This window comes from Ambystoma mexicanum, chromosome 12 (genome assembly GCF_040938575.1).
Source record: "Ambystoma mexicanum isolate Mex_15411 chromosome 12, UKY_AmexF1_1, whole genome shotgun sequence".
In the NCBI taxonomy this organism is placed as follows: Eukaryota; Metazoa; Chordata; class Amphibia; order Caudata; family Ambystomatidae; genus Ambystoma; species Ambystoma mexicanum.
In genome coordinates this window covers 129140869-129168579 of record NC_090936.1, presented here as the reverse complement: position 1 = coordinate 129168579, position 27711 = coordinate 129140869, and the positions used below count along the sequence as shown (strand labels likewise).

The window sequence follows — 27711 nt, the reverse complement described above, 5'->3', positions numbered from 1 at the left end:
CTCTGTCAGAGAGTGTTTGATGGTATCAAATGCTACCTGACATTCCTCAGACCATACAAAGGGAGTGTCTTTTTGGAGCAGACGCCTGAGGGGTTCAGTGACGGAAGCAAAATGTTGGATATACCGGGCACAATATCCCGCCATCCCCAGAAAGGACCTGACGTCGGCAATCTGGGAAGGCTTATCGAGGTGGAAGATGGTCGCCACTTTGTCCGGGTCCGGAGTCATGCCATCTGCAGAGAAGATGTGGCCAAAAAACTTCAGCTTCGCATTGCTGAACCGACACTTTTCTATATTGAGGGTCAAACCCGCGTCCTGTACTGCCTGGCATGCTGCACGGAGTGCTTCATCGTGTTCACTGCGAGACTTGCCAAAGACCAAAATGTCATCGCTATAGTTGAGAGCTCCTTTAATGGGACGTATGACTTGCCGAATGGTTTCATGAAAAATTTCGGCCGCCGAGGAGATGCCGAAATTTAGTCTCTTGTAGCGGAATAGTCCGTCATGCGATGCGAACGTGGTGATTGGCCGTGACTCAGGGTGAAGTACTAGCTGATGGTACCCCTGATTTAAGTCTAGTTTGGAGAAAAGGACAGATTTGTTCAGTTGGACTATCATGTCCTCAATCTTGGGTCCAGGGTGTCTCTCCCGCTGTATGGCGGTGTTGGCTACACGCATGTCTACACATATCCTCAGACGACCGCCTTCCTTTGGGACAATCACAAGGGGGGACACCCACGGAGTCGGCCCCGTGGCAGGCTCAATGATATCATCTCTAAGTAGTTGGTTCAGTTCTTTGGACACCGTCTCCTGCAGATGGAATCCTACCCTTTGTGGGTGTTGTGGGACTGGTTTGACTGCCGCGTCTATGTGTAACTTTATCGGTGGGCCCTTCAATTTACCTAGGCCTTGACACAGTTGCGGAAATTCCCGGACAATGTCATCCTTGGTTATGGCAGTGTTGTCGCGGGATATCAGGGCGCGGATCTGGCCTTGCGGTATAGCTGGACCCTCCGATGATTTGACTACGTCCTCCTCCCGCACGAGAATGTTGATTAATCCGAGACAGGACGCCGTCTTGTAACTTAGCAGGCAGCGACCTTTGGTGGGGCTCCTGATGACGTGGATCACAGTATCGGTGGATTTGTCAGCGAACGTCAATCTTCGTTTGAAGGACCCGACGCTTTGCAGCGGGATGTCTGCCCCCCCATTGGTAGATTTTGGACATGGACAGGTTTAGCGTCGGTTTCTGGCAGAGCGTTAGGAATTCCTTTTCACCCATGACGTTCACCGTATCTCCAGAGTCAATCAGAAAGCAGAATTGTTTGCCGCAGATGTCAATGGCTATCCTGGGTGCTTCTCGGGCTTCCTGTTCGTCCATTATGAGATTGACAAATTCGTCGCTTGTATGCGGGTCATACGTAGCGTCATAATCATGTTCACTTTTCACTTCAGCTATGAACTCGCGGCGCGTTGCTGGCGGTCCATCATATTCATCAGTAATACGCGCAATTTGTCCTTGTGACTCATAGCCTTGGCCGTCATCTTCCGGGTACACTTCTTCAACTACCCGCACATATCTCCTCGGGCTCTGTTGGTAGAACCGGGGCTGTTGAGGCGGGCTAGTGTAGAATCTTTCAATGGGTCTGACTTGCGCTCTCATCGTGTCACGTGCGGTGGGGAACGGCTTACCTTCCCTGCATACAGATTGGAAGTGGCCCTCCCTACCGCAGTTGCCGCACTTTTGAGAGAGAGCTGGGCAGGAACCTGCATGCGGAAACGCCATCCCACACCTATAGCATTGTCTCTGCAAACGCGGGGTCGACATGTTGCTTGGAGAACGCTCTTGTTCCCAGCGTGGATCGCAGCTATCACGTCACTTTTGTCAAGCTGTCCAGCGGCATTGCTGGCTATGTGAGTGGCTTGTTTTTCAACTCTTTCGAGTATACGTGCCATTGCGCTTACTTCCTCGATGGTGACAGGTTTTTTCAGGAGTTGCTTCTGTAGCGTCGCCGATACACACCCTTCAATCACTCTGAGTCGAAGCGCTTCATCAAGTGAAAACGCGTCAAATTGGCAATGCGCACCTTTGACGCGGAGCCTCGTGAGGAATTCATCCACAGTCTCGTCAGTGCGCTGACGGCATTGGTTAAAGACATATCGTTCATAGTCTCTGTTGGGAGCGATGACAAGACGTTTGTTCAGGGCTGCGATGAGGGCATCAAAATCAGCCATTTCCCCTGGCGGAATGGTTTTGATAAGTGATTTTATCTCTCCCCCTGCCGTGTTTATGAACATGCTGCGCAGTCGAGGGGAGTTTTCTTCTCCAGCGGCCTCAATGAAATTATTGAAGTCCTCCAACCAGTCCACCCATCGTGGTCCTTTATCTGCCTGAGGTGTCATGGAAAACGGGGGCGGCATGCGCCATGCTGTGGCGGTGGATCTGGTGACAGCTGGCGCAGGTGGGGGTTGGGAGCTGGAAGATGCCTGGGCAGCAGTGGTGCTCATGGTGGCGTGTAGGATGTGGCCTCAGCGGTGGATTGGAGCTGAGAGTCGTTCTGCTGGCAGGTCGGCACAAAGTCACAGAGGTACTGGGACGAGGAAGAAGGCCCCAGCAAATGAGGAGTGGTGATGTAGAAGAAAAACATTTTTTTTTTTTTCCTTTTTAAGCTCTGTGGGCCCGTGGTAGTCTGTGGTTGCTTTGTGGTGGTGCTCAGGCTGGCGGAAAGCACCAGGCGCAGTGTGTAGAGAAGTCTTCTACTGCACGGCAGCTGCGTGCGTGGCTTCCAAGGATTCGGATCGCGTGTGAAGGAGGAGGAGGTGGGAAAAGGAGGCCGTTTCAGCGGGGATCCGCTCGTTGGTGGGATCACCGAAGTAAGCACACGGGGGGGGATCCCCAACGTGGCGGGAAGGAGGACTGCTGGCACCAGGGAGAATCCTCGTCGCCAAATGTTAGGGGCGGAGGGCCCCAAATAACGGACAGGAGCCAGCAGAGTGAAGGAGAACTTCTTTATTTCCCTTCTCACTGGCAAGTGCCGTGCCCGCACTCCCCCGCCCCTCACCACGTCACATCCGCCTGTGACGTCCACCTCACGAGTGAGGTGTCTTAAAGGGCACTCACTCGTGACAGAGGATAGGCTCCGGCATCAGCATAGCTCTCAACTCACACGCTTTTGGCAGGTGTCACCCGCCTTGTAAAGGGCTGACTCACCCGCCAAGCCTCCTGCACGCCCATTCATTCCAATGGGCCTCTCACCCGCCAAAAAGAAAATCGGGTGATTTCACCTGCCTTTGCAAGACAAATGGTTGAGAGCTATGCATCAGGAGGCGCCGTTTCCACGAATAACAGATAATTGTCCACGGTATGCAAACTCCATGTGCAGGTCAATGCAGGGACTGGGAGGTTGGACCAAGCACACGCCGAATGAGCAAGCTCCAGAAAGGATTCTAGACTGGGGCTCCCCAGACATTTCCTGTAAATCAGGTAAAATCACGCAGGGCCACCGTTGAGGAACAAGCACGCGCGCACACAGTCTAGAAAAGTGTTGAACTTTGGACCCACAAGCAGCAATTACCATACTGCTTGATTCCAAAATGGCAGGCAGGGAGGGTATTTATGTAACCCCTATGTAAACATGTGGTCACCTAAAACCTTTAGTGAGCCTTCTTGTGACCCCTGCAGCAGAACAGCCGTCCCTGTGCCGGCATGAATAATGTCATGTAGGTACTAAAATATGCCATGGAAATAGGCGTTCGGATCATGGATGTAAGCTATGACTTTAAGAATGAAAAAAAAAACAGTGACCTGAAATGGCCTCTAAGCAATCCATGTAGAGGAGCTGTTTACAGCGACTGATTAAACGCACTGTGGAATCCGAGCTGCAATTATCAGGAAAGCTGGTGACTGTATTTACATGAAACAAATGTAAAATGCTGGACAGTTTGAACAGGATTGGTTCTAAGGTGAGTAGGAAAGGGCTCACGCCACGGTGTCCCCCTTCAGCAATGTTGCTTATTGCTAATGACGTAAGGAACAAAAAAAAAGAGTGGAACACTCAGCTAAACAGTCGCTCTCACTGGGTGTTCCACTCTAGGCCATTTATTGAGTACAGGTGTCTCTGGACTTCTCACAGTCTGCTCCTTGGAATCTATATTACTGAACTAACCTCAATTTACCGACTTTTGGATTTTGGTGGTGCCCACCCTCCTCTTTCTCGCTTATTGCTAACAAAACATTCCACACTGCTCGACAGGAAAGCTCTTCACTCAGGAGAAAGTGAGCTGGCACTTGGGGACTGAAACAGAGCTGACTGTCAGGAAGTGTGTGGCCTTGGGACACCATCTCAGGCCTAGATTGCTCTCTTTGGCCTCCATCCTGAGGTCCCAGTTGTCCACCAGAAAGCCTCCTCGATGTAATCCCCCTGCGGCATGGCTGGAAAAGCACCTGTGTAGTGAAAGAGGGCATTCATCAACTAGAAGTGGGGTTGAGAAGACACCGGAGTGGCAGGTGTGCGCTGCTGTGTAGTGCACAGCAATGTCAAGACTGGAGACACCAGATTTGGTGAGCGCCTGAGGTGATGGAGGCGCAGTCACTTCGAGGCACGCAAAGCTGAAGAGATGCGCAGGCCATAGAGAGCCCAGGGTTAAGCAGCACTGGCTACAAATTCAAGGAAGGGGAACTGGTCTTGCACAAACCAATGCAGAATTGGTCATCAGTGGGCACCACCATTGTTCTGGCCAACTGTACCCTACACAGGTTGCAGCTGCAAGCCGGTTTTATTTTTGGGCATAGAACTCAGTTCGTCCTTCGCTTTCCACGTCAAAAATGTATTTCTGCTACTGGTCGGAGTAAGGCTGTTATCCCCTTGGCCCAAGAGTACCATCTTTCAAAACCCTAACAGGATACCCGACTCAGAAATCAACATGGTGTTAGCGATGGAGAAGGGGAGTTTGTGTGTTAAAAGGGGAGTTGTGCGAGTCATCCGTATACACAATCATATTACTGTACACTTGTATGTACTTGTTCATAGTTATACTTCACTTTGCTTAATGTTCATGCTGTGGATACAAGTGGAAATAAGGGAAGGTTGTAATGCCACCATTTTGTGTGGGAGAATTTGTGTCAGACATGGTCACTTTCTTGCTCAAAAGCCATTTCTTCTCCAAGTGGTGGCACAACCTATACATACCCTCGGGTATCTGAATCATCAAAGGATTCAGGAGGTATACCAATATTCCTAATGATGGCCCTGTCCGGGGTTGGTGCAGTGCCATTGCACATCTCTCTTGTCATCGAGGGACCGCATACTCTCAGGAAAGCCAGACCAGACCAGAAAAGACGCCATTACATCTTTCACTTCAGGACATATGACATGGGAAAGGGCTGTGTCAACTCAAAATGCACCACACCGGCAGGGAAATAGAATAATCTGCCATAATGATAAGGAGAAGGTGAAATGAGTGCCCAAGGGCCAATCTCAGGGCACAAAGTCAATTGGAAAGCAGATCCATGAATCACAGGCCACATATTTTCAGTCGCCTAATCAGATGAGATATAAAAGTAGGCAGGAAACATCTGAGAGCGTGGGAAGTTGGACAGAATTTCAGAGTGTGCGCAGCTAAGCAAGAAACCCACCCTCGACCCCACCCTTCCCACCAACTACAACCCTATTACAACAGTACCCTAACTCCTAAAAATCAGTGACCGCACAGCCTACTCTCAACTCCAAACCCATCTCGAAACCCACAATTGTCTGGGCACCCAACAATGGGGCTTCAGACCGAGACATAGTACTAAATCTGCCCTCCTCGACCTCAAGATCCAACTAGAGCACATCAGAGATAATGGTGAGATTGCCATCCTCCTCATATTAGATCTCTCGGCGGCCTTTGATCTAGTGGATCACCCAATCCCATACCACCATCTCACAGCTACCTTCAACCTCTCCCCAGAAGCAGCCAGTTGGATTAAGTCCTTCCTCTTTGGATGCTCCTCCATGGTCTTTGTGGGCGCGGACGCAGTGGATACCATCCCCGTTCATTATGGTGTTCCTCAAGGATCATGCCTGTCCCCCACACTATACAATATGTACACCAAACCTCTTTTCGACCACCTGGACAGCCTCAATATACCATATACTAATTTTGCTGACAACACACAAGTCCTCCTCAAAGTCACCAGTAACCACAAACTAGACTCTAACATCAACCACATCTACAGCATCAAACAGGCATGGATGGCAACCCACCATCTCTGCCCGAATGATAAGACAGAGCTCCTCATTGTTGGCTCTCCTCACCACCTTAAACACCTAAACCCTGCTTACACCTCCTTCTGTATTGACAGGAACATCATCCCGATATCCCCCCATGTCAAAACGCTTGGAGTCTAACTTGATGCAGAACTAAATATGCTAAAACATGTCAAAGCCATCGCCTCATCAGCCGCATACTCTACCAAACTCATCACATTCTCCAGAGTATTCCTCACCACCAGTGACTGCCTTACCCTAGCTGGGGCCATCTTTGGCAGCAAACTGGACTATTGGAATGCCATCCTAGCAGGAAGATCAGCAAAACACCTAAACAAACTCCAACTGATTCAAAACAACCCAGTCAGAGCAGCATGTGTCCTAAAACGCTCTGACTATATTTCACAAATCAGACGCAAGGCGCACTGGCTCCCTATGAAAGCATGTATTGAATTCAAACTCCTCGCTATCACCCATCGCTGCCTACAGAACTCTGCCCCCTATCTTACCAACCGCATCACTAAAAAACACACCACTTGCATGCTACGCACGTCCTCTATGTCCGCCCTCTACAACCCCAGATTCTCAAAAAAAGAGCGGGAAGCTCCAGTTTCACCACCATCGCCCACACCCTGTGGAATGCCGTGCTCCAATGTATCCAACAAGAACTTTCCTGCTTACTCTTCTGAAAAAAAGTAAAAACATCTTTCTTCAACAAATATCTGTAACTGCCTAGACTGAAAGGCCTCAATGTTTCTTAAACGGCAACGTTTTACCTGTATATACTGTACCACTATCCTAGTGCCGTGATACCTCCGGGTCTGGGCGGGATCTACAAATTCAATAAATAAATCAATACAAATAAGTGGTGTTAGGTGAAGGAGGAGAGAACCGAGGAGATTAACCAAGCCAAGTGAGCCAGGCAGAAAGAATGAAGAACGTGGGGGGTAAACTGCACCTGTAGATTCTAACCTGGAAGAAAGCCAGGGTACAAAGTTGAATTGCTGGAGAAGCCTGCTCACTTTTTTTAAGAGACTAGTAGGGCAGTGGGTCCTACATTCTCTGAAGTGATAAACCTAAAGCTAACTGAGCTATAATACAGAACCTTGTGTGTCTAGCAAGGCCGCCAGAGGGAAAATGAATAAGACTTGCTAATTGCTGAAGACCCAAGGAATTGAGGCAGTGAAGAATACCTAACAGTACTGCGAAAATAGCATTTTAATTGTGTGTGCTGCATGCAGCAATATACACAATTCTGAGTGCTCTCAGAAAAGGCGGTCATGGTGCAGAGGCCCACCAGGAATTCTCCAGACTTTCCTGTAGGCCAGCCCAACACTGTTTCTAGAGCCATCCTATCTAATGTTTTCCTAACATTTACTTCTTGGACATCACTCGCTCACCTTTTCATATGAACTCAATGGTCCTGTGGCCCTGTGATCGTGTTTTACCTCCACCACATCACTTCCACAAATTCAGTACTAATTCCTCCTAATTATTTCACATGTTCTCACCCCCACTCCAACAGCCTCTAATCCTCATTGTCTTTGTATCGCATTCCAGATTCCTCCAAATGCCAGCCACAACCTGCGCCAACAACCCACAGCTTCCAAATGATAGTCATGGTTATATATTGTGGGGTTGAATGACCGCCAGAAGGACATAACTGAAAGGCTGGGTTAGGCCTATGATGTGAAATACATTGTTCTAATGGCAAAAGACATGCTGACCTATAAATGTCAGCCCAAACCTTTACACAGCAAAAGGGCCTGGTGAGTGAACATGTGCGCCTTGCTGATGATGACCCAAGGAACAGTGTATTAAGGAAAGTGTGTGCCTTTCGGCAGTTGAAACATGGAGTATGCTGGGAAGTATAATCGGATTGCAGATTGGAAATGCACATTGCTGGCTGGGAGATAAACACAGCATTTTCATTGAAACTGCCGCACATCAAAATGCGGTGCGCTATGACAACTCCGAGCACAAAGTGGGCCTCGCTTGCGAAATACAAAACTATGTTAGAATCCTGCATTTCAGATGACTAAGACCCACTTTTCAGAACAATAACTGACATCATGTACATTCATTTGTGAGTGAGGACAATGAACAGCAGCCTTTTTACTTTCAGTTTACCACATTGATTAAAAGGGCTGCAGGAAAGAAGCAATGAACAGATTAGCAAAAAAGGCATTGTACCATAACAGAAATATGCAAACTGTTAAAAAAAGTAAGATGCGGCACTGAGTAATGAAGGCCACAATTGAAAAGGCTATTTTGTTTCAGATACTACATGTGAATCTCCTTAAAGACAGACAAATGCTGCTTGTTGTTGGGCAGATTCTCAAGTGCCTGCCTGGCAACCTATCTGTAAAGGACATCTCTGTGAAGCTGAGGCCCACCAAGTATTTACGACAGACCAGCTTAACAAAGACCCGACTAGGGTTGGTGAAAATGCTTGAAAATACAAAGTCTTAGATCAAAATTGTGGTCAATTTATGATTACAGGGACAAAAAGGGAGATGCCAGCAGGCCTCCTGATGTCAGAGGCCATCTCGTACATGATAAGAATCTCCTCAGTGCATCAACCCTCCAGAGAAGAAAGGCTGATTGCAGGCAGGACCAACAATGAGGCAGCAGAGCTTGGGGTAGTATTTCAAGAGAAATTAAACCAAAATGGGAGTTAAGATTTGCATACATGTGAAAGATTTCCCATTAGTTTAAAAGGACCATCATAACTTGTGACTTTCTCAGCAATGATAAGTCGCAGCAAGTACATTCCAATGTCATTTTAAAGCCAATTTCAAGGCGATTGTGTTGCCACACATTTCATTCACATGCGATTCTTGGGAAAGTTATAATCGAAAAGTTTTCAGCTTTCCCAAAAATGTCTTGAACCTAAAAATTGGCGCACAGATGGCTTGTTAAATTAGGTATCTGGATATTAAATTTCATATTCTTAACTATTATACTTTTTGAAGAAACGTCAGAAAGCCAAAGTGCGCCCGTGCTATGGCATGCTGAAATGAAAGTGACCTCTCCCGATCCATCATGAGGAGGAGAATATTAATATCTATATATCATGGCATTTATAAGTAAGTTACTAAAATTTGCCATGTAGCGACTTTTTGAGGAAAAAACTGACTTGTTAAAAGAATACTATTCATTGGAGGTTGGTATATTCACTTCTCTTTAATCACAGAACGCCCCTAGCATATCTGCAGGGAGGGGTTGGCTCTTGGGAGGAGGAAGGGAAAATGATACTCCAATGGGAAATTTAGCACAAAAGAATTGGCACCTCCTAACTGTAATAATTGGAGGTGTGGCTTATATATTACAAAGCACTTGCTCTATGCAAGAGGGGCTGAAACAAAGAGAAAAGGCTTCCTTAAAAAACATCCCTGAGGGAGAGCGGCAAACATCTTCCAGGATGTGTCCTTAATCCCCCTGGGGGTATCCTGAGACAGCTGCCTGACAACTTTGAGAGGCCTTAAACTTTGCCTGAGAGAGAGGAACTGCGAGAAACAAACAGCTGACTAGGCACTTATCCTTAAGGAGAAGCCCAATTAGGGAGAAATGCTGGTGAAGAACTCTGACGGAAGTGTCCAGACACCCAGCTGTCCAAAGAGGAGCCGGGCTGTCTACCCAAAGCATCCCAAAACAGAGGTCCCATGTAAGTAGAACTGACCCATTTAAAACCAAATGTGTGGGGAATCTGCCTGCCTTAATATCTTCCCTTCATAGTGGGTGGGGGGCAAATTGTGTAGAGCTTTAGCATATTTGATAGATTGATGAAGGGGGGAGCTTGGTAGTGTTTGAAACGTCCACCTTCTCTCCTAGCAGGAATAATGTGATAGTCACACAAAGTAATTGGGGTGTCCTGGCCACAAAAAATGAGATGTGTAACTATCACCATCCCCAAAACTTGCCTTTAAACAAAAAAAGGTGTCTGTTCCATTCCCAAACCGTGCCTTTAAAACTAAAAAGGTCTTTGGCCCTAAAATGGAATTCCCCATTGTCACCAGTCCCTAAATATTAGATTTAAACAGAGGGGTGCCCTTGGCCCCGAACAAAGTTCCTAAACTGTCCCCACTTCTTAGACCTGGCCTACAGAGGGGTGCTGCATATCACTCATGCATGGGTTTTTGGTGCTGGGGAGGCAGAGGTGCTTTCCAAAGGGAAACTAGTGTAAAGTGTTCTCAGGTTAAAACTGTGCTTTGTTTTCACTATAAACATCATCAAGTATGATTTACCTGTTCAGTAATTGAGGTTTTGTTGTCTGCCACAGAGAAGGTAGAGGGTGCATAAAGTAAAGTCATTATTCATTGAGCTTATACATTAAATACATATATATTCTTCCTTTTACCGCGGCCTTGTTCTTGGCTAACAGTTGGCACGGGTGGGGGAATCTACGTGGCTCTATAGGAGTCATAGATAGCGTGTGATGAATCCCAATCAGTGGTGTGTTGTGGGGTCTCTTAGGTGGGGGGTTCCCTATGTTTAGCGTGGTCTCCCATTATATAATTACAATATTTCGGGCAGTAACCCCTCCTCTTTGGGTTGTCTTTCCCTTAGTGTCTGCACATATGTAGTGTGCCTTGAGTTCAGTGGGGATTGGGCCACAGGTCTGCGGCCAGGGATCCCCACCCATTCTACCCCATGACTCATTATTCTCTGGGTCGTGGAGACCCCCGGCCTCTGCAACCACTGCATTGCCCCGGCAGTCTGTGAACCCAGACAGGGGACTTCGGTACTGTCTGTTTTATTTTCTGATGCGTCCATTTAGTGGCAGAACGCAGCCTCATGCAGGAAAGCAGTCTATGGCTCTGGCCGTAACGCTGTCTACAGAGAAAGAAGCGGGCTCAGTCAATTGCAGTATTCGTACCTCAGCAACCCAATAGCTGTTTGTGGCATCCAAGGGTTCAGTCAGTCTATCTTCATTGTTATTTTGCATGCAGGCAATTCCCATTACATGCGTAAGATTCGCCCCCACGAGTGAGCGAGTGGGACCATCCGTAAGGCACACACTGCATAACTTAATTGCATCTGGACACTGACAATCACTACAGAGAAGAGAAGGCTGTCATTCTCTACATGCTGTTGCTCTGACAAAGACAAGTGTTAAGAAGCGGCCTGAACATATGGAGCTCTAATCTGATGTGCTCTGGGATTGTGTTCCACCATCTTGGACCCCAGACAGAGATGCAGCCACTTCCACGAGATGTATAAACTGTGATTTTATAAATTTTTTCGAACATCATCGACAGTGAATGACATGCTCAGAGCCCTTCCCAGGAACTTCAGACCAGTTATAGCTGATGTTTACAGACATTGGCTTAGACTTAAAAACAGAGGTGCTTACTAACCAGTGGTCATGCTATACTGCACACCCATAATGCTCTGCATGCGGTCTGTACCAGAGATTATTGACCGCAAACCGAGCATCCCAATTGCTTTTAGGAGGTCAGTAAAACATGTTATGGCTCCATGAAAAAATCAATAGAGATGATAGCAAGTGTTCTATAAAATAAAAAAAGGACACCTTATTGTTACACAACATTTTGTCCATGTGCTCTACCCTAGTACACAGACAACAAATGGGGGGTGTAATTACACAGCTTCAGGCAGATTCCTGAATTGTGCCAGTCACACGTGATATATTCTGTGTAAACAGTAGAGGGTCTAGTAAATGGAGAACAAGTCTGATTACTCGGCCTGTGACATTATTGACCGGGCAATGCCCCCTGCCCATCAGAGTTTATTGCGTCATTTAATTGCAGGCAAATAACAAAAGGCCTTTAGCCTCTTAAGCTGCATGTGGACCCAAAAGAAAGCCATAATAACGACATGTTTTCTTAATCAGCAAATCCTAGAAACTTGTTTCACATGCAACTTATCACAGTTTCAGACATCCTGGGAACTCACCGGACTCCTTCGTTAAGGTGGTAGAGCTCATGCTCGGGCAGCTCCTTGCGCTGAAACACGGCAATTACACCATTGTGGATACTGTAATAAGATAGAGCGATAGTGTTACTGACGACCAAGACAATATATCGCACAGCCTCACAACAGCAGAATCCTGCTACCACCTCTTTCGATTGTCAATGGCTTTTTTACTATTTTATTTTGTGCACAAAGATGTATTCATTAAGAAGTATCCAACATTATAAAAAAGGTATTAGAAACTAAGTTAACCCTTACAAAAATGGCCTATATGATTCTAATAAGTAGCTTACAAGAACTTGTTGGAAACTTGTGGGATTTTAGCAACAACAGTAAGAACTTGTATGACACCTAAATACTAATTGAATTATTTTAAAGTATTAGAAGTTTGAACTAGGATTTATGAAATATCTTATTTGATTCCGATACGAAGATCAATAAGACATTGTTGCATGGTAAGCACAACCATCCTATCAAATCCCTGCCCACAGTTTTACAACATTGTACGGGGGAAACTAACTCACGAGGAAAAGTTGATGTGGGTGAAATTTAGAGTTAATTCCCTGGTAGATTGCGATTGTTCAAGACAATAAGTCACTGCATGCCTAGGAGGTAATTTTGAAATCTGAGCTTCTATGGTCTGGTTCATTCCCCAGAATCTTCCATTAGACGTCCACAAACCATTCCATGGAGCCTTTTAAAGAAACCATCAAGGCCAACAAATGATCAACCCAAAATCCACTTAACGAAGATCGCACCATTAGTGACCATTTCCACGATGCTGTAGCTATGGATGGCTTCAGGGCACAACCTGAAGGGGACATGTGGCAATTACATCACAAAGGAGTTGGCTGGGTTGCCCCTTTGGGCTCCCTTGTTAATGTATCTTTCCTATACTTGGGTGAACTACGGTTCCCAAGTAGTGAAGAGGGATTTTCATCCCCTTTACATTTTGTATAAGTGAGCCAGCATGCCCCACCTTATGTAGAGTGCTCTTACTTACCTGGTCATATTTTGTTACAATTGTGAGTTTTACATGAATGGCTGGTGTCAGCGGTTTTACCTTTATCACTTTTAGTCTTTCTTACTCGCATGCTGTTAATTTAGCCTCGGTAATGCACAGAAGGGTCACCATTTTTCTAAAATGGTGGGCTCCTACTTTTTTCACCATTTGTTGTATGTCTGCTGTTTCTGCAGCCTTTACCTACCATTATAGGCAGGAACGACCTCACTGGAAGTTTTGTCTTCAGCAGGAATCTTTTAGATTCCCCACTCAGGCTCCAGAGTGTCTGGAAAGGCAGGAAGCGAGGGAGGAGTCCAAGACTCTGCAGCCCTTTGTCTTCTACTTTGCCTGAAAGGAAACAACTCCCAGTGGGGGGCTTGCTGTCCCAATTGGAAAGCCAGACTGCCCCTTGCTGCAAAATGCAGGCAGAGAATGCAGAGGCTGTGCTGTAGTTCCTGATAAAAACTCCGAACCTGGAAGTTGCTGACAAGTTGACCACTGGAGCTGAACTTGAAGAGGAAGATGAAGAAACACTGGCCGTAGCGATTGACAGCAACAGAAGAGCCTGCTCTGTAACCAGAGCCTGCTGTGAACCTTCCTTCCAATCGACCTGGGGATTTTGAAATGGATGACCCCGACCCTTACCCTGGTGAGATGGACTAAACGTCATGATGTGACCTTGCAGGGCTGCAATATCCCAATACCCTGGGATCTGCAATCATTTTGCAGTGCACAGTCCTCCGAATTCCCAATAGAGCTGAAACTTTGGTGCCATCCTGCTAAAACTCCAGAGACACGATTTGAGCCCTTAAAGACACCTCAAAAGAATGCTGGACCTTACAAATGACGGTAATCCGACCAGTGATATTCAGTCTTCTCCTGGCTCCTGAAAAGGGCCCCAAAACCACAGAGCTGCATCTAGCCATGAAGAAAACTCTTGCCTGGTTCCTTCTCTGTTGATCCCTGCTGCAAAATCCCTTCCAAAGTCCTGTCTTCCGTCTTCATGACAAAGGAATCCATCGTCCAGTTTTTTGGCTGCAGATCCTGAAGTCTTTCTGCTGCAACTCTTCTCCTGTGCGGAGGTACAGTGTTGGCTGGGGTATTTACTTACCTTAAGCCTGTCTGATTTCTGTAATGCTTTTGGGGTGTTTTCTGTGTTTGAGAGTCCTCTCACCCAGTTCGCCCAGGCCCACTGCTGGAATCCTCCTAGGGTGTTTTATCTGAAGTCCCTGGACCGTAACTAACTTTAAAGTCAACAACTTACTTGTTGAACAGTCTTCCACAGGAACTCTGACTTGTGCCTGCCACAGCACCCTATCTCACTCTGCCTACAGCTGGCACCTAGACCACTAGGGTCCCTCTTCAGCCTCGGAGTGAACTCATACAATAGAGTAGGGAAGGACTGGATAAGTAAAGGATTCTGTCTTGAAAAGAATAACAAGTGTTTGAAAAGTGCAAGTAACTCAGGGTTAACAGTTACAAAGGGTCTTACTTACCTTGAATGCGTGCTGTGCCATTCTGAAAGGTATATTTAAGGTTAATTTACTCACCTGTGAATTGGTTGTGCCCCTTTCCCAAAAGGAATGCTGTTGGCTTCGCTAACTTTCTTTCAGAGAATAGGTGTACAAGTTCCCCAACTGGGTCTTTTCTCCTCTAACTTGCTGTATACCCTGTTTAGAACACGTATGCCTTAGGTTTTACCTACCTAGAATAACATTGAGTCATTCATGAAGTATAACGTTGCGTCCTGAAGAGGGAGAATCAGAACGTGCCCTCCGTCCCTGAAGACCCTTCAACAGGAAGAAGAATCTGCGACAATATGGCCGTCGTTCATACGAACCTGCACCCATTCCTACTGTTTCCACGATGGATAATTATCACGAGAGATACCCTCCCAGCAGACTCTGCCATCCAGCATTAGTGCAAATCTTACCCTGAGTGAACGAGGAGACGCAAGACGGAGCTGGAGACGGTTACATGGACAGACTCGACTAAGCACCAAGAAAGCAAGCCACTTGTCGGTCGAGACACCATGACGACTTTGCAACATTAGACATGAAGCACGCGTGCTATCCTCACACCCTGGATGGGCACACATACTCAACTACATGAAGAACACAGGTATACAGCTCTATAATTAGAGGACAGTGATATATGTATATACTGTCTGCATGTTTATTATTTTGCCATTAGGCCTGCTACAGCACCGTGGTAACGCAAGAAGCAAGAAGAGTTGGTGTAAATGCTTGCAGATGCTCATATGCAAATAACCCCATGGTGTGGCAGGAGCACTCAAGGGACCTGACAGCCATAATGCACTAACCTACAGACTATCAGAAGACGTGTACAGTAGAAGCCAGATGATGGCTTAAGAAATCTAGCAGGCCGCGATCGGCTTAGAAAGGGGACCCCCAAGCCTCACAGAATTATGTACAAGCAGAACTACTGTGGCAGCAGCGAAGCCGCCACCAAGGTTGCAATGTTGCAAATAACATTTCTCACTCTGAACCTAAGTAACACCGGCCGCAGGAGAGGTGTGCTCTCCGACAAAATGCAGAATAATTCAGAGCTCCTGGGCTCACAGACGTGGTCTCCAAGCTTGTGACCTGGCTGGGCTGAGGGGCTGCCAAGATTGAGGCCTGAAAAGAGCAACCTGTTCCACTGTCCAATCAATAGCTGCAACAAAGTCACTACAGATCTGCGTTGGGAACTGGAGTATGCTCATTGCAGCTATGGGCTACACACCGTCATGATGCTGAAACATAGTTGCACCTTGCAGATACATAATTGCACAAGGCACCATTCACAGGTGTTCTGTGGCTGGGAACAGAGTTAGTCCGAGGTTGAAGGGGCTCGTGGCTCATCCAATCATAGCCAAGGACCCTAAGGGTGGACATTGGGGGGTCACCGACCAATCATGGGACTTACTCACTGTAACAAGTTTCAAGTAACAACTTTTTGGGAATGACTAAGCGTACCACCTGACACTACATTGTCCAATAACAAACCTCTATAGGTTTCTATGGGACCTACGACTCAACAGCCTATCCCGAGTGAAGATAGGTTTTTGAAATGGTTCCCGAGAATGATGATAATCATGTCGTCAGATGCCATCAAAACTGGCCTGCGAGCCAGTGTCCATTGAGAGATGCGTGGACGTTCCTCCATGTATGTGACCCCTGTGGTGCTTTGGCTAAAATAAATCGCAGTAATTACTTGCCTCTTGTGTGGACCTGGCATTCTTGATTGGGCAAAGGGAAGGAGTTAGGCCTTTCACGGGCGAACACCTGCGGGCTCCCAGAGCAGCTCGGCCGGACCAGGGGGGCCGCCCCTAACAGTCCTGCTGTCCTTGGTCTGTTTTATACAGATGGTAAAACAGTCTTAAGTTTGTACCTACCGTTAAGTTGCTGACAGCTCCTTTAAAAAGTATATGGGTTTTACTTACCTTGAGTTAGTTGTGTGCCATCCTAAAACAAGTTAAAGAGTTATTACTTACCTCAGTCTGTGTTCCACTGATCTGAAATGCAACCGTAATAGTATATTGCAACATTAGGTTTTACCTGCCTAGAATAGCTGTGTGCCATTCTTAAAAAGTGTTCTTTGGGTGTAGCTGACCTTGGTCTGCCTGGTGCAATCCTAAATTAGTGTAAAGAGTTCTTGCTCATCTTAGTCTGTGTTCCACTGAGCTGAAAAGCAACTGTAATTGTATATTATACCAAAATGTCTTACTCACCTAGTATAACTATGTTATAAATTTAGTTCTAGGTATTGTTATAAATGTAGTTTTAGGTATATAGTGTTCCTTGAATCTGTGTTCCACTCTTCCAAAAACTATCCTGGAAAATGGGTTGGTTGATTGTGTGATTTCTTTGCTGAATGTGTTTGCATAACTGACAGGGTCTACTACCCTTGTATTAATGAAAGTAATCAGAAAGTAGCATGTGGTTTTACTCCCCAGGTATAGGTGTGGCCTATACTAAATGTATATGATAAGGTCTGACTCCCCTAGAATTACCGTTAGGTTTTCTGAACAAAACCTATGCTTTGGTCTGTGTACTTTTTGAGCATAGTGTTGTGTTGTTATAATTGTGGCTATATATAATGTCATAGTATGTATTTACCCAAGATTCATCTTGGCCTACTTGTATTTAAATAAACCCTTTATTTTTACAATACATGGTGTTTCAGTGTTTCTTTGGACCATATGTATGCTACAGTTTCTTTGTACCAAGCTACAGCTCTCTCTCCCTCCTACGATAAGCCTGGCTGCTCGGTCTACGCTACCATATACTCAGGTGGTACAGCCTTATACTAAGAGTGGAGCCTTGTACAGTCTCAGTTGAATGGTTATACTAAGCCCTTAGTTGGACTTCAGAAAAACTGTCCTAACACCCCCCCCCTCTAGAAAAGATCACCTGGGAACTCTGTAGCAGTAGAAGTGTAAATGCTGTGGACAGATTTCACCTCAAGCCATGTAGGGAAATGGTTAACAAAGCTTTGAGCAGGAGGGTGCTTCAAGTATGAACCCACTAAATCAATAGCTCGCTGGCACCAAGGACCCTCAGTCACACTAATGGGGTCAAGAGAGTTTAGTCAGGAGACACACACTGGGCCATTGCTTGACACGTCTCATTCTGTTTCCAGGTCCACTGCAGGTTCCCAAAAATCGCAGTATGACTTGTTTTAGGATAGAAATGCCTAAATGACCTAGGTGCACCACCTGCTGGAATTAAAAACGGACCCCTTCAGGAGTCGCAGTCTTATCTGGTCTCAACAGCACATCCTTGTGCATAGTGAACCCATGTGCCACTAAGAAATAAGGGCACGGGTTTTGGTCGACGTTTCTTGCCAGATGTCACCCTGCTTTCGCAAAGTATACCACATGTTTCATCAGATCCTTATCCTCAGCCAGCTGCTACCACTGCATGTTGTCATTCAAGACCTCCAATGCCATTGATGCCTGCATCCATGGTTTCATCTCCAGAAAGCTTAAGAGGCAGTGGTGAGAGGTCGTCGGCATAACATTGCATCTTCTCGGCTTGAACTCTAGTCCATAGCTATATTCTTGGAGCCTGACTGACAATCTGGAAAGCCTTTTGAGTTGCTCTACTAGTGCAGGCAGCAGTAAGGACTTGCAAAAGAGGTGTGTGTACTTGGAGCAGGGAACAAAGGTGCGCCCCAAAGTTACCAGTGAAGTGGTGCATTCTGTTATTTATCCTTGGAGCACTCCCACCTCAGCATTGTTAAACTGACACAGTTTGTCCCCAATAACGTATGATGGCCTGTATATATGAATGTTCTCTTGCTTGAAGGCAGCACTCACATTTGCTGGTTCCCACAGGCAACACATGCCAAACCTGATTCTGTAGCAGGAGACATTTCCAGAGCTTAACAAAGTTTCCCTGGAGGCAAACAAAGTTATCCTGGATGCCAACACGTAACGCGCCGACATGCCCATGTAAATATCACATGACATGATAGGACCCTCATCAGCCATGAAGCCAGCACATAATAGACAGGGTGCTACGCGTCAAGCTATGAGCATGCACCGCAACAGAACTTATTAAGGGAAGACCATCCACGTTGTCCATGACTGAATCATTGTCCATGACATTGCAGGGGAAGCAGAGCACAGAACACCCAGGAAAGGGAGCTCTACAGAGTGGCATTGAAGCAGAACCCCTCTTCACTCTCCTTCAATGGGCACGGGCTGAGGGAGGGGTGCGCGCCATTATTCAAACCATGGAGGCCAGCTGCTCGAGTGCCCAGAGTTATGCACTTTGTAAGTTGCCCACAGGGCACATCTTGAAATTGACCAGCGATCCCTTTACAAGATGCAGATAGCCCACTCATGCCGAGTGCCTGGGTGACTTCTGTGCTTCAGTACTAAGCTGAGAAAAGCACCAGGAAGTGCTACAATCACAGGAGGAAGGGTACAAAGGAGCGGGGGCAAAGTTGACACACCGCTTACTCCCACCAGCACTTTTCACTTCCCTTGATCGCAGAGGCAATGGGCCCAATGTCTAAGTCCAAAGGGACACACTTTGCAGCAATAATAGGAAGCTAGTCTTCACACATCAGAAGTTGTTGTGCTCATAAAGTTGCATGACAATGACAGCCTGGTCCAGCTGATTTTCAATACATTTACCTAGTAGACAAGGTAGATAGGTGGTCTTCTGTCATAATTCAGAGTGGAGTGGACCCTCCAGCAGGTCTTCACACACTGAAATTGCCCCACGTCCTTGATTGGGCCAGACAGTTCCATGTCATTTCATTGCAGGGTGTTTTTGCATTTTTTTTACCGCAATTGTTTTACATTATTTTTCAGGGTGGTGGGGGGGGGGGTTCCCTCGGGATCCCTCCCCAACCCCCCTTCACTTTAATTTTGTATGTATTCCTAAGCACCTACACCCCATATATATAATTTTATAACCCCCCCTCAAAAATTCGATGGGTTATTTCGTTAAAGAATTCGCAGTAAAAAACCCAGCGAAAAAATATCCCACGATGAAAGGACGTCGAACCAGGCCAGACATCCCTTGATCCTCCCCACTTCAGTGTGTCCCTTTTGTGTGTGGTGGATGTCCTCCGTTCCTTGCTACCTGAGGTTATCCCTTTTTGTGTCGGGCGGATATCTCCTGTTCCTCGCCAACTTGCCTGAGTGGGATGTGGAAGCCGGCCTGCTTTCTCTAGCTTAACACGGGAGGCCCCTTTGCAGTGACAGACATTCCTGAGGCAGACCAGTTGTTGTACTCCATAAGCTTTTGAAAAGCCACTAAGAATTTATATTGGATGGCCAGAGAAAATAGTAGGGGCAATCACTGCAGGGGCCGGATGTCAATCTTTGTCCTCAGCCTGTCTAAAAGCAACTGGCAGGGTATCACAGAGGGACCCCAAATCCTCCAATAAGGAGGTGTCTTGCCAGCAACCTTGATCTGCACATTTGTCCACTGAGGCCTATTATTATAATAACTGGTTTATTCTCTACCTGTGGGTGCCCCAAGTACCGTATCATGGCACCTATCGGATCTGGCAAGCTTCATCACTGCACAAATCTTCATGGATGTTGAGATTTATGATGTTGGGGTTTCTCTCTCGCTGCTGGGGTCTTCTTTGCCCAGACGTAATTTGCGTGCCTGCTGGGTCTAGAGAGCCAAGCTACTCCTCACTGATGAGACCCATCGAGGTCGAAACATGTCTGGGAATGCTTGTGGTCTCGTGCAGAAGGGATGTGACCAAGCAGTTCCGGCTGGACGGCCCCTTTTTGCATATGGTCTTTCCCCGTGTGTAATGGCTTGAAGGTTTCCCAGAGCAATTCCAGAGGTTAAGAATAATTCTAAACCTTCCAGCCTTCACCCCTTTTGTTTTTCTGGTGTCTTCCTTGCTGGCGTAGCTGGGAAAAGTGATTGAGCGGGCCACAAGTTGAGAACTTGTGACCTATACACTTTCGGTAAATTGAGTTGCGGTTATTGGTGCCACACCTGAATCATCTTAATAATAAGCATTGGAAATGGCAACAGTTTTGTCTAGGCCTAGGAAAGGCATTTGCCAATCACTGCTGTAATGGTACTAACAGACTATTTATGATAGCAGTTGAAAAATGGTGCGAGTTCCTTGGCATCTAATAGCAGTGTCTGACAAATGCCCATCTAATGCCTTTTCACAAACCAAAACTGTTGGCTTTGCCAATGCTGGTTTTTTACAGGACTTTAGTGAAGGACATACACACTGCTTATAATTGAAGTGGCTGAAGGCAGACCTGCTTAAGACATTTGTATTACACCCATAGCACATGTACAGTTCAAATTAAGCCATTCATGCTCAAAAGACTTGAAATAACGGTCAGGTACTTTGAGTGCAAAGGTTGATGTTCTGACTTGATAAGCTAGCACAAAGCTATCCTAGTAGGATGTGTTTTGGGCGGAGAGGGGCCAGAAGTGGATGGGAAGGATCATATGGATTAGCATGGCCATGGGCAATCAATGGGTGGGTAAAAAATGAACACCTTTAAACTTTGTGTCCTTCCTCAGATGCCATCTTCCTCTAGATGTACAACAATAGTTTCATCTTATAACAGCAACAACTGAAGAAAAAAGGATACGTTGCTATGTCTCTGGAACCACAGCCATGAACATCTTTTAAACTGTTTTCTCTAAATTTGTTCTAATATTTAATGCCTTTAAAAAAATAAAATCACTTATTCATACAAATATTCTTTAAAAAACATTATTTCAGTCAGTCAAACAACTTTATTCGTCCAGAAAGGCCTTCAAGGTGCATCCTAAAAACTATTCTTATGCATAATTACAATTAGCACAACAAAAGAGAAACAGCAAAACCATGCAAAAGGCTGCACCCTCCAATAGTGCCCCCGAACAGTTGTTTTCGCCAATGATAAGGCGCTACCGTCCCCTTGCCTCTGGTGACTACCAAAGGCCTCGGTCCCAAGACAGTCAAATTAGCCCCTGAGAGGGGACTGTTACTAGAGGGGGTTCCTATGGTGCCCACAGGGGCGGGGATGAGGGGTACGCTGACTGTGATGCCGCTTTTCCTTGTCCGCCAGAGGCCTTTGCATTTTTCCAAAACATCCCTTGCCATGAGGGCGTCTCCGAAAAACAATTTGACAGTGTCCGTTTTGGCTGGAAATTTGGACAGTCTAGTGCACTCCAGCAAATAACCCCTAGACACAAACCCACAATCCCCAACAGCCCGCAACCAGTGAAGACATTTGTTCCAAAGGGCATCACTTGGTTCTCTCGTGTCAGGCGATAGTTTGGGACACCATAGAGAAGCACCATGGAACTACTGCAGCCTTCAGGTGAATTGTGCTCCGACAGAGGCCTCCCCTGACTGGGGATTAAAGCACTATCCCCCCCTCCCCACTGGAAGCATATTGCCCTGGGCTCTCCCGATGGGGTTCCGCAAAGATGGGTGCTCGAACCCTGAAACTAGGGTCCCGTTGGGCTCCCTCTGTGGGGGTTGGACTGGGGGGGGAGAACCACCACTGATCAGCTCCTCATGGATGGGAGAGTCTTAACCACGGAAGCAGGGGATGGGCAGGGGTGCGAAGAATTAATCCCTTTGGTAGACTCTAAATTAGGTCCCTCTGATCCCCCTGGGACAGCCCATGCTGAGCCCTCACCACCTCTCCCCGCACGACCTTCCCCCCTGGCCCCTAAATCCCCCTTAATCAAGACTAGTAGGAGGTTTTTGATCTCAGCCATCTCAGTGAGCAGGAGGTTAGAGGGACAACTTGACAATTTTGCAGGCTCAGAGGAAGGTGGGGCTGAAGGACAGTGTTCTCCTTTTGAGGGGGGTTTGGAAGCCCAGAGAGCTCAGACGGAGGAAGGAACTGACCCCCGAGGGGACATCAAGCATGGACTCAATCCCGATGCAGGACGGAGCGCTGGACTTCTCTCCCCCGCTCAGATCAGCTGGACCCTCGCCCCGGAATCCAGAGACATGGGCACAGAAGAAACACAGACGCACAGGGGAGTGTGCTTGGGGGTGTGCTTCAGCTTCAGGGGGAGCCAATGGCAACTGGAGGACTGTGGTGCCAGGGTTTGGGCCAGAAGATGGACAAAGAGGGGCCAGTCCCAGGGAAGGAGCCAAGGGGGGGCGGGCAAAGGTGGTGCCAGCGGCACATTGGCTCCAGTCAACTTCAAAATGCCCATTGAAATCCTCTCACAGCCGTTGGCCAGGGTGTCCAGGAGAATGGCAGTGGCCGCACAGTCAAGGCCCCCTCCAGGGTTTAACAGATAAACAGAGGGCACAGGTTCATCCAGAAAGGGGCTTGCTGGGCCGGATGTAGGGAGAAGAGTCGAAACAATACCACAGGTGAACCCACTGGGCTGAATTGGGGGCCCCACCTGCAGGCTGGAAGAGCAAGGTAACTGGAATGTAGGGTCCACGAAGTCTCCCTCTGTCACACATAGAAGCCTAATACAGTTGGGCAGGAGCTTCATTCATGCAGAAGCTCCCAGTAAAAGCTCCCATTCCCTGGGTGGCTCCCTGCGTGACCCCCAGAGCTTTGATTGACATGCCCCCTCAGTCTTCTGCCCATAATTGGCTTCCGTTGTGCCAGTGGGGCCGGAGGGCCCTGTAAATTTGGTAGAAGTTAGGATGTGGAGAGGCAGAAGGGGGGGAAAAGGGGAGGAGATATCTCCTCCTACCATAGCTCCGTAGGCAACATCTTGGGTGGGGGGCGGCCGTCATACGGCCTTAGTAGAAAGAGACCTAGGAAGTCAGTTCCTGGAACAGGAGGGAGTTTCACTTCCCCACACCACACAGTGATCGTGCTGTTTGGGCTGCAGTGCTGGGCCTTGTGCGCCTTAAGCGACTGTATGCGCCTGTTGTGGAAAGTTCCAAATTCCCCTCTCCCAACACTGTCTGACAATAACTGGTTCAGGCTCAGGCTCACCTCGCAGACCAGGTTCAGGCTCAGTCACTTACCTGGACCCCACAGTCCACAGGATACACAGGGTCCTCCCTCCATTCGGGCTGCACTGTCTTTGCTTTTCTCCCTCCAGGCGTCAAACACCCTGTGGGTGTGCAACACCCGCCCCCTTAATCCCTGCGGGTGGAAGCTGGGGAATGAATATTATGGGGGCGGCCTCCCCTCAGCAGCTACGGTGGCCCTCCTGGGCATGTAGAAAGGCTCGGAATGGGCCGCAACACCTACACCCTTAATCCCTGCGGGCTTCAGGCCCTGCGCGTAGAAGCTGGGGAATAAACGAGGAGGGGGCATGGCCTCCCCTCAGCAGCTATGGTGGCCCTCATGGGCATGTAGAAAGGCTCAGAATCGGGCCGCAACACCTGAGCCCTTAATCCCTGCTGGCTCTATTAAAAAAAACATGTTTTGCTACACCTAACACTTCTGTAGCAACCAATAACCTTGCTACCAGGAATAATCCTATCACATACATTACATAAGTCATTTATAACCCCATTACATGAAGACAGACGTGTTTTGCATTTCGCCACAAGAATAACCTATTTTGTATTGCCTTAGGGTTTTGCACAAATCAATGCTTTTTTTTTCTTCTTTCCTGCCTCAGCAGTTTTTCCTGGTGTAGAAATAATGTCTCCCCATGTCGGCAATATTTGTGCAGGTGTGCAATAGTTTCTTAAAAAAATATCCAGGGGAGCTGAAACAGGAGCAACAGAGATTGGAGGAAGGTTTCGGCCTGTACTTCCGAACTCAGGCAATTCATCAGTATCGCTTTCTTTTTGCTGGACTGAAGTGATCCCTGGTTGAGACTTCCAAATAGATGAGAAGGTCTGGTGTTGGAGTATTAAAGCATGCATTGACCCTATTGAGTACAAATTTGCTGCCCACCAGGCATGCAAAATGGGATCTGGGAGTGTTCTGCTCAAGCTCACTCGCACAAGTGGGCTTGACATCTCAAGAGTCCCCAAAAGGGAGGCCACACTAGAAGCATGGAGCATGGTACTTAAGACTGACATCCAAGTATGGCCCTCATTACCCCCACATGACTCTCAGCATGAAGACTGAGACACAACAGATTCACATCACTCTTAGGCAATTCACTGCCGTTGTCGATGTATCGCAGATATTCTCTCAGACAGTCATTCAGGCCATACCCAGTCGATGATGTGGAAGAGACAGATGCCATCAAACAAGTCGACTGACCGCAAATCAAGACATCACTGACCTCACTGACATCACGGCATAGCCACACTTAGGCATGAAGTGCCTAGCCATCCATTCACAAAGTTACACGAGCATGCACTAGTTTATTGCATATAGACATGAAACACATGCTTATGACTTACGCAGTTAGATGACAGACACACATATATATAGTCACATTCTTCACCAAAGCTGAACCGCAAGACGCCAAAATATGCTTATACCAAGCTTGCATATGCTTGACTGCCACTAACATTGAAAAGCCATAACGACAAATATGGAAGCTATGGGCCCACTGAACTGAATGATGAAGGGGAGACACACTTTAAGTATATGGAAGGGCTTGCATGATTGCTGCAGCTGGAGGCCAGCAGAAATGATGCACCCAGCCAAGGACGAGTAGAGACGGAAAGTTCCTGGTTACCAAGATAAGCCGCCTGTGAGAAATTCAGACCAAAGTCCTCATAAATACAGACAAGAGAGGTCCATTTCGTGGAATCAGCACACCACATGACCCAGCAGAAGAAGACAATGCCCATTCAATCAAGCTGGACGGAGAGAAGCTGTTCCCACCAAATCAGAGGTGGAAAGATGAGATGGGTGTTGCTCATGAACTGCCAACTGGATGCACTCTCCCAGGCTTAGGTGATCAGAGATGGCAACATTAGGGAACACACAGCCCCTCCATGTTCATTCTCATTGCCTTGAAAAGGTACACCCAGCCTGGTAATCATCCAGGGTTCCAGGATTGGAAGGACCCACTCCACCCAATCCAGAGTCACCTTTCACGTGAAGATATAAAATGATGCAAGCGCCAATGGTCTCCCTGCTACATTGTAGATTTAAACATGCACAGGTGGTCCCAGGAGGAGCTACCAGATATGACCATCCAATAGTAGAATTAACCCCGATAGGACATATACCTAGTTTGCCTAAACTGACCAATGTGAATGCCCAATAGGTTTCGGGGACAGAGCTTGGTTTTGTGAGGTCACACCTGGATAAAAATCGGATGAGACATGCTTAGAAGACGAGAACCCTGGAAAATGTATGTTTTTCAAGTGTGATCCCTGTCATTTATTAGATAATAAAGACGTTAAACTTTGCCCCATGGCTGAGTCTTCCGTTCTTGCGGTGGGGAGTTTTTGATGGGCCAGAGATTCTCTCTGCTGGTAATTGGGGTAACTGCTATAGAGCCCCTGCCTCTACAACAATACCCAGAAACAATTAGAAACAACCCAGAAATCTCTCCATTGTCTCCCAGTGGATGCAAGGATTAAATTGAAAACCCTCTGCATTGTCCACAAGGCTTTCTGGGGCCTGGGTCCAACATACCTTCAGCTATCCCTCTGCAAATACCTCCCATCTCGAGCACGCCGCTCCTCTACCTCTAACTCTAACTCCCTCAGGTTCAGTTGTTTCTCAAAGAAATAAGCTGGTGGTAGATCTCTGTCTTCGGCTGGGGCCTCCCTCTGGAACAGCCTCCCTGCCACTCTAAAACACCACAAAACCTTCCTGTTTGCTTCTGCCTTCTCCTCTCCTCTACCCTATTGATTCTACTCTCCCTCGGCACCATACACCTGGCCACCCTGTCCTCTGGGCCCAGGTACCTGCTCATCTTGCCACCCTCACGCACTGCCTGCGGGCTACACCCTGCACTGGGGTCTGTATCTGTACCCATACAGCCCTCCCCTTGTCTTCCTGCACTTTCAGACCTACACGGCCGGGTTCCATAAACCCAGCACTTGCCACTTGCTGGCTGCACTCCCATTGTTTGTTGCCTTTTTATTTATTATTTTATTATTATTTTTGTTTTTTCCTTCTCGTGCCGCACTCTCCTTTTGTTCCCCCTTCCATGCACTTCTCCCCCTTCCCCCTCTACCCTGCACTTGCACGTTCTCAAAACACTTGTGTATGAGCGCAATAGAAATAAAATATCAATAATGGAGAAGATAGAGGGACAAAAGCTGGAGATAGGACTAGAGCAGAGTTGGTCTTGAGGTTAATAAATCAGGTGCAACCACCGTGCAGGGTGTGCAGCAGTGCACGGGAAAACAAGGTGCTGAAAGGCTGGCTTTGGAACCACGCTGCACAAGATGGTCAATTTATGGGCCTGGCGGATAGCTCAAGGGCACATTGGTCTTGGAAGTAAGACCATGCAGAGCAACTGAGGTTCAAATCCAGGTCCTGCATGTAGAACGGGTTTCCAGTGTTAAGCGTGTTATAAACGATTGATTAATTGATTAGATTACTTTAGGGGTAGTTGAAACGATATGGCAGTGCTACTTTGTTGGCACCCCCAAATGGTATACCAACAACATGTATGATCACTGCTTGGTTAATGGAGGGCCTTGGAACATACACATCAAGAGTGAGTGGATGCCACTACAGGGCTGGATCTGAATTAAACACCAGGGGGATGCGGCAAGTGCCACTCCAGTGGCATGCAGTTAGTGGAAATGCGCTGCCTGTAACAAGGACACCACATGCAGATTATGCTAAGGCCTTGTTGGGCCAGCACACAGAGCTGCAGTTGCTTAACATACACTGTTAGAGTGTCTGGGGGATGTAGCCCCTTACTAAAGCCACTGTGGCTAAGAGGCATGAAGCTTAAATTCACTCATGCTCCACAGGGCCTCGCTTACAGTCGGAATACGGCGAAGTCCGAAGAGGCGGCGGACCACAGCGGACTGCAAGAACGGTCCTAAAAATGTGTGGGGTTTTCCCGCTGCTTGCCTACCACTGCAGGTGTCCAGCAGCAAGCCACTAGCAGTGCAGAAATGAAGATGGCTAGGGGTGGTAAGGACATCCTTTCATGAGAAGAGAGTAAGTACAAAACCCCTTAACTGGACCCTCTGCTAACAAAC

The 27711-nt window shown here is 47.3% G+C and overlaps 1 protein-coding gene across 11 annotated transcripts in view; it reads right to left on the bottom strand.

The window, feature by feature from the left end:
* Positions 1–27711, bottom strand: part of PRR5 (proline rich 5) — an 817096-nt gene that overhangs the window by 410814 nt on the left and 378571 nt on the right. For all 11 annotated transcript variants that reach the window (XM_069628149.1, XM_069628148.1, XM_069628151.1 and 8 more), the window contains one exon: positions 12171–12251. In XM_069628149.1, coding sequence (XP_069484250.1) covers positions 12171–12251 — 81 coding nt within the window. The remainder of the gene's footprint in view (positions 1–12170; positions 12252–27711) is intronic.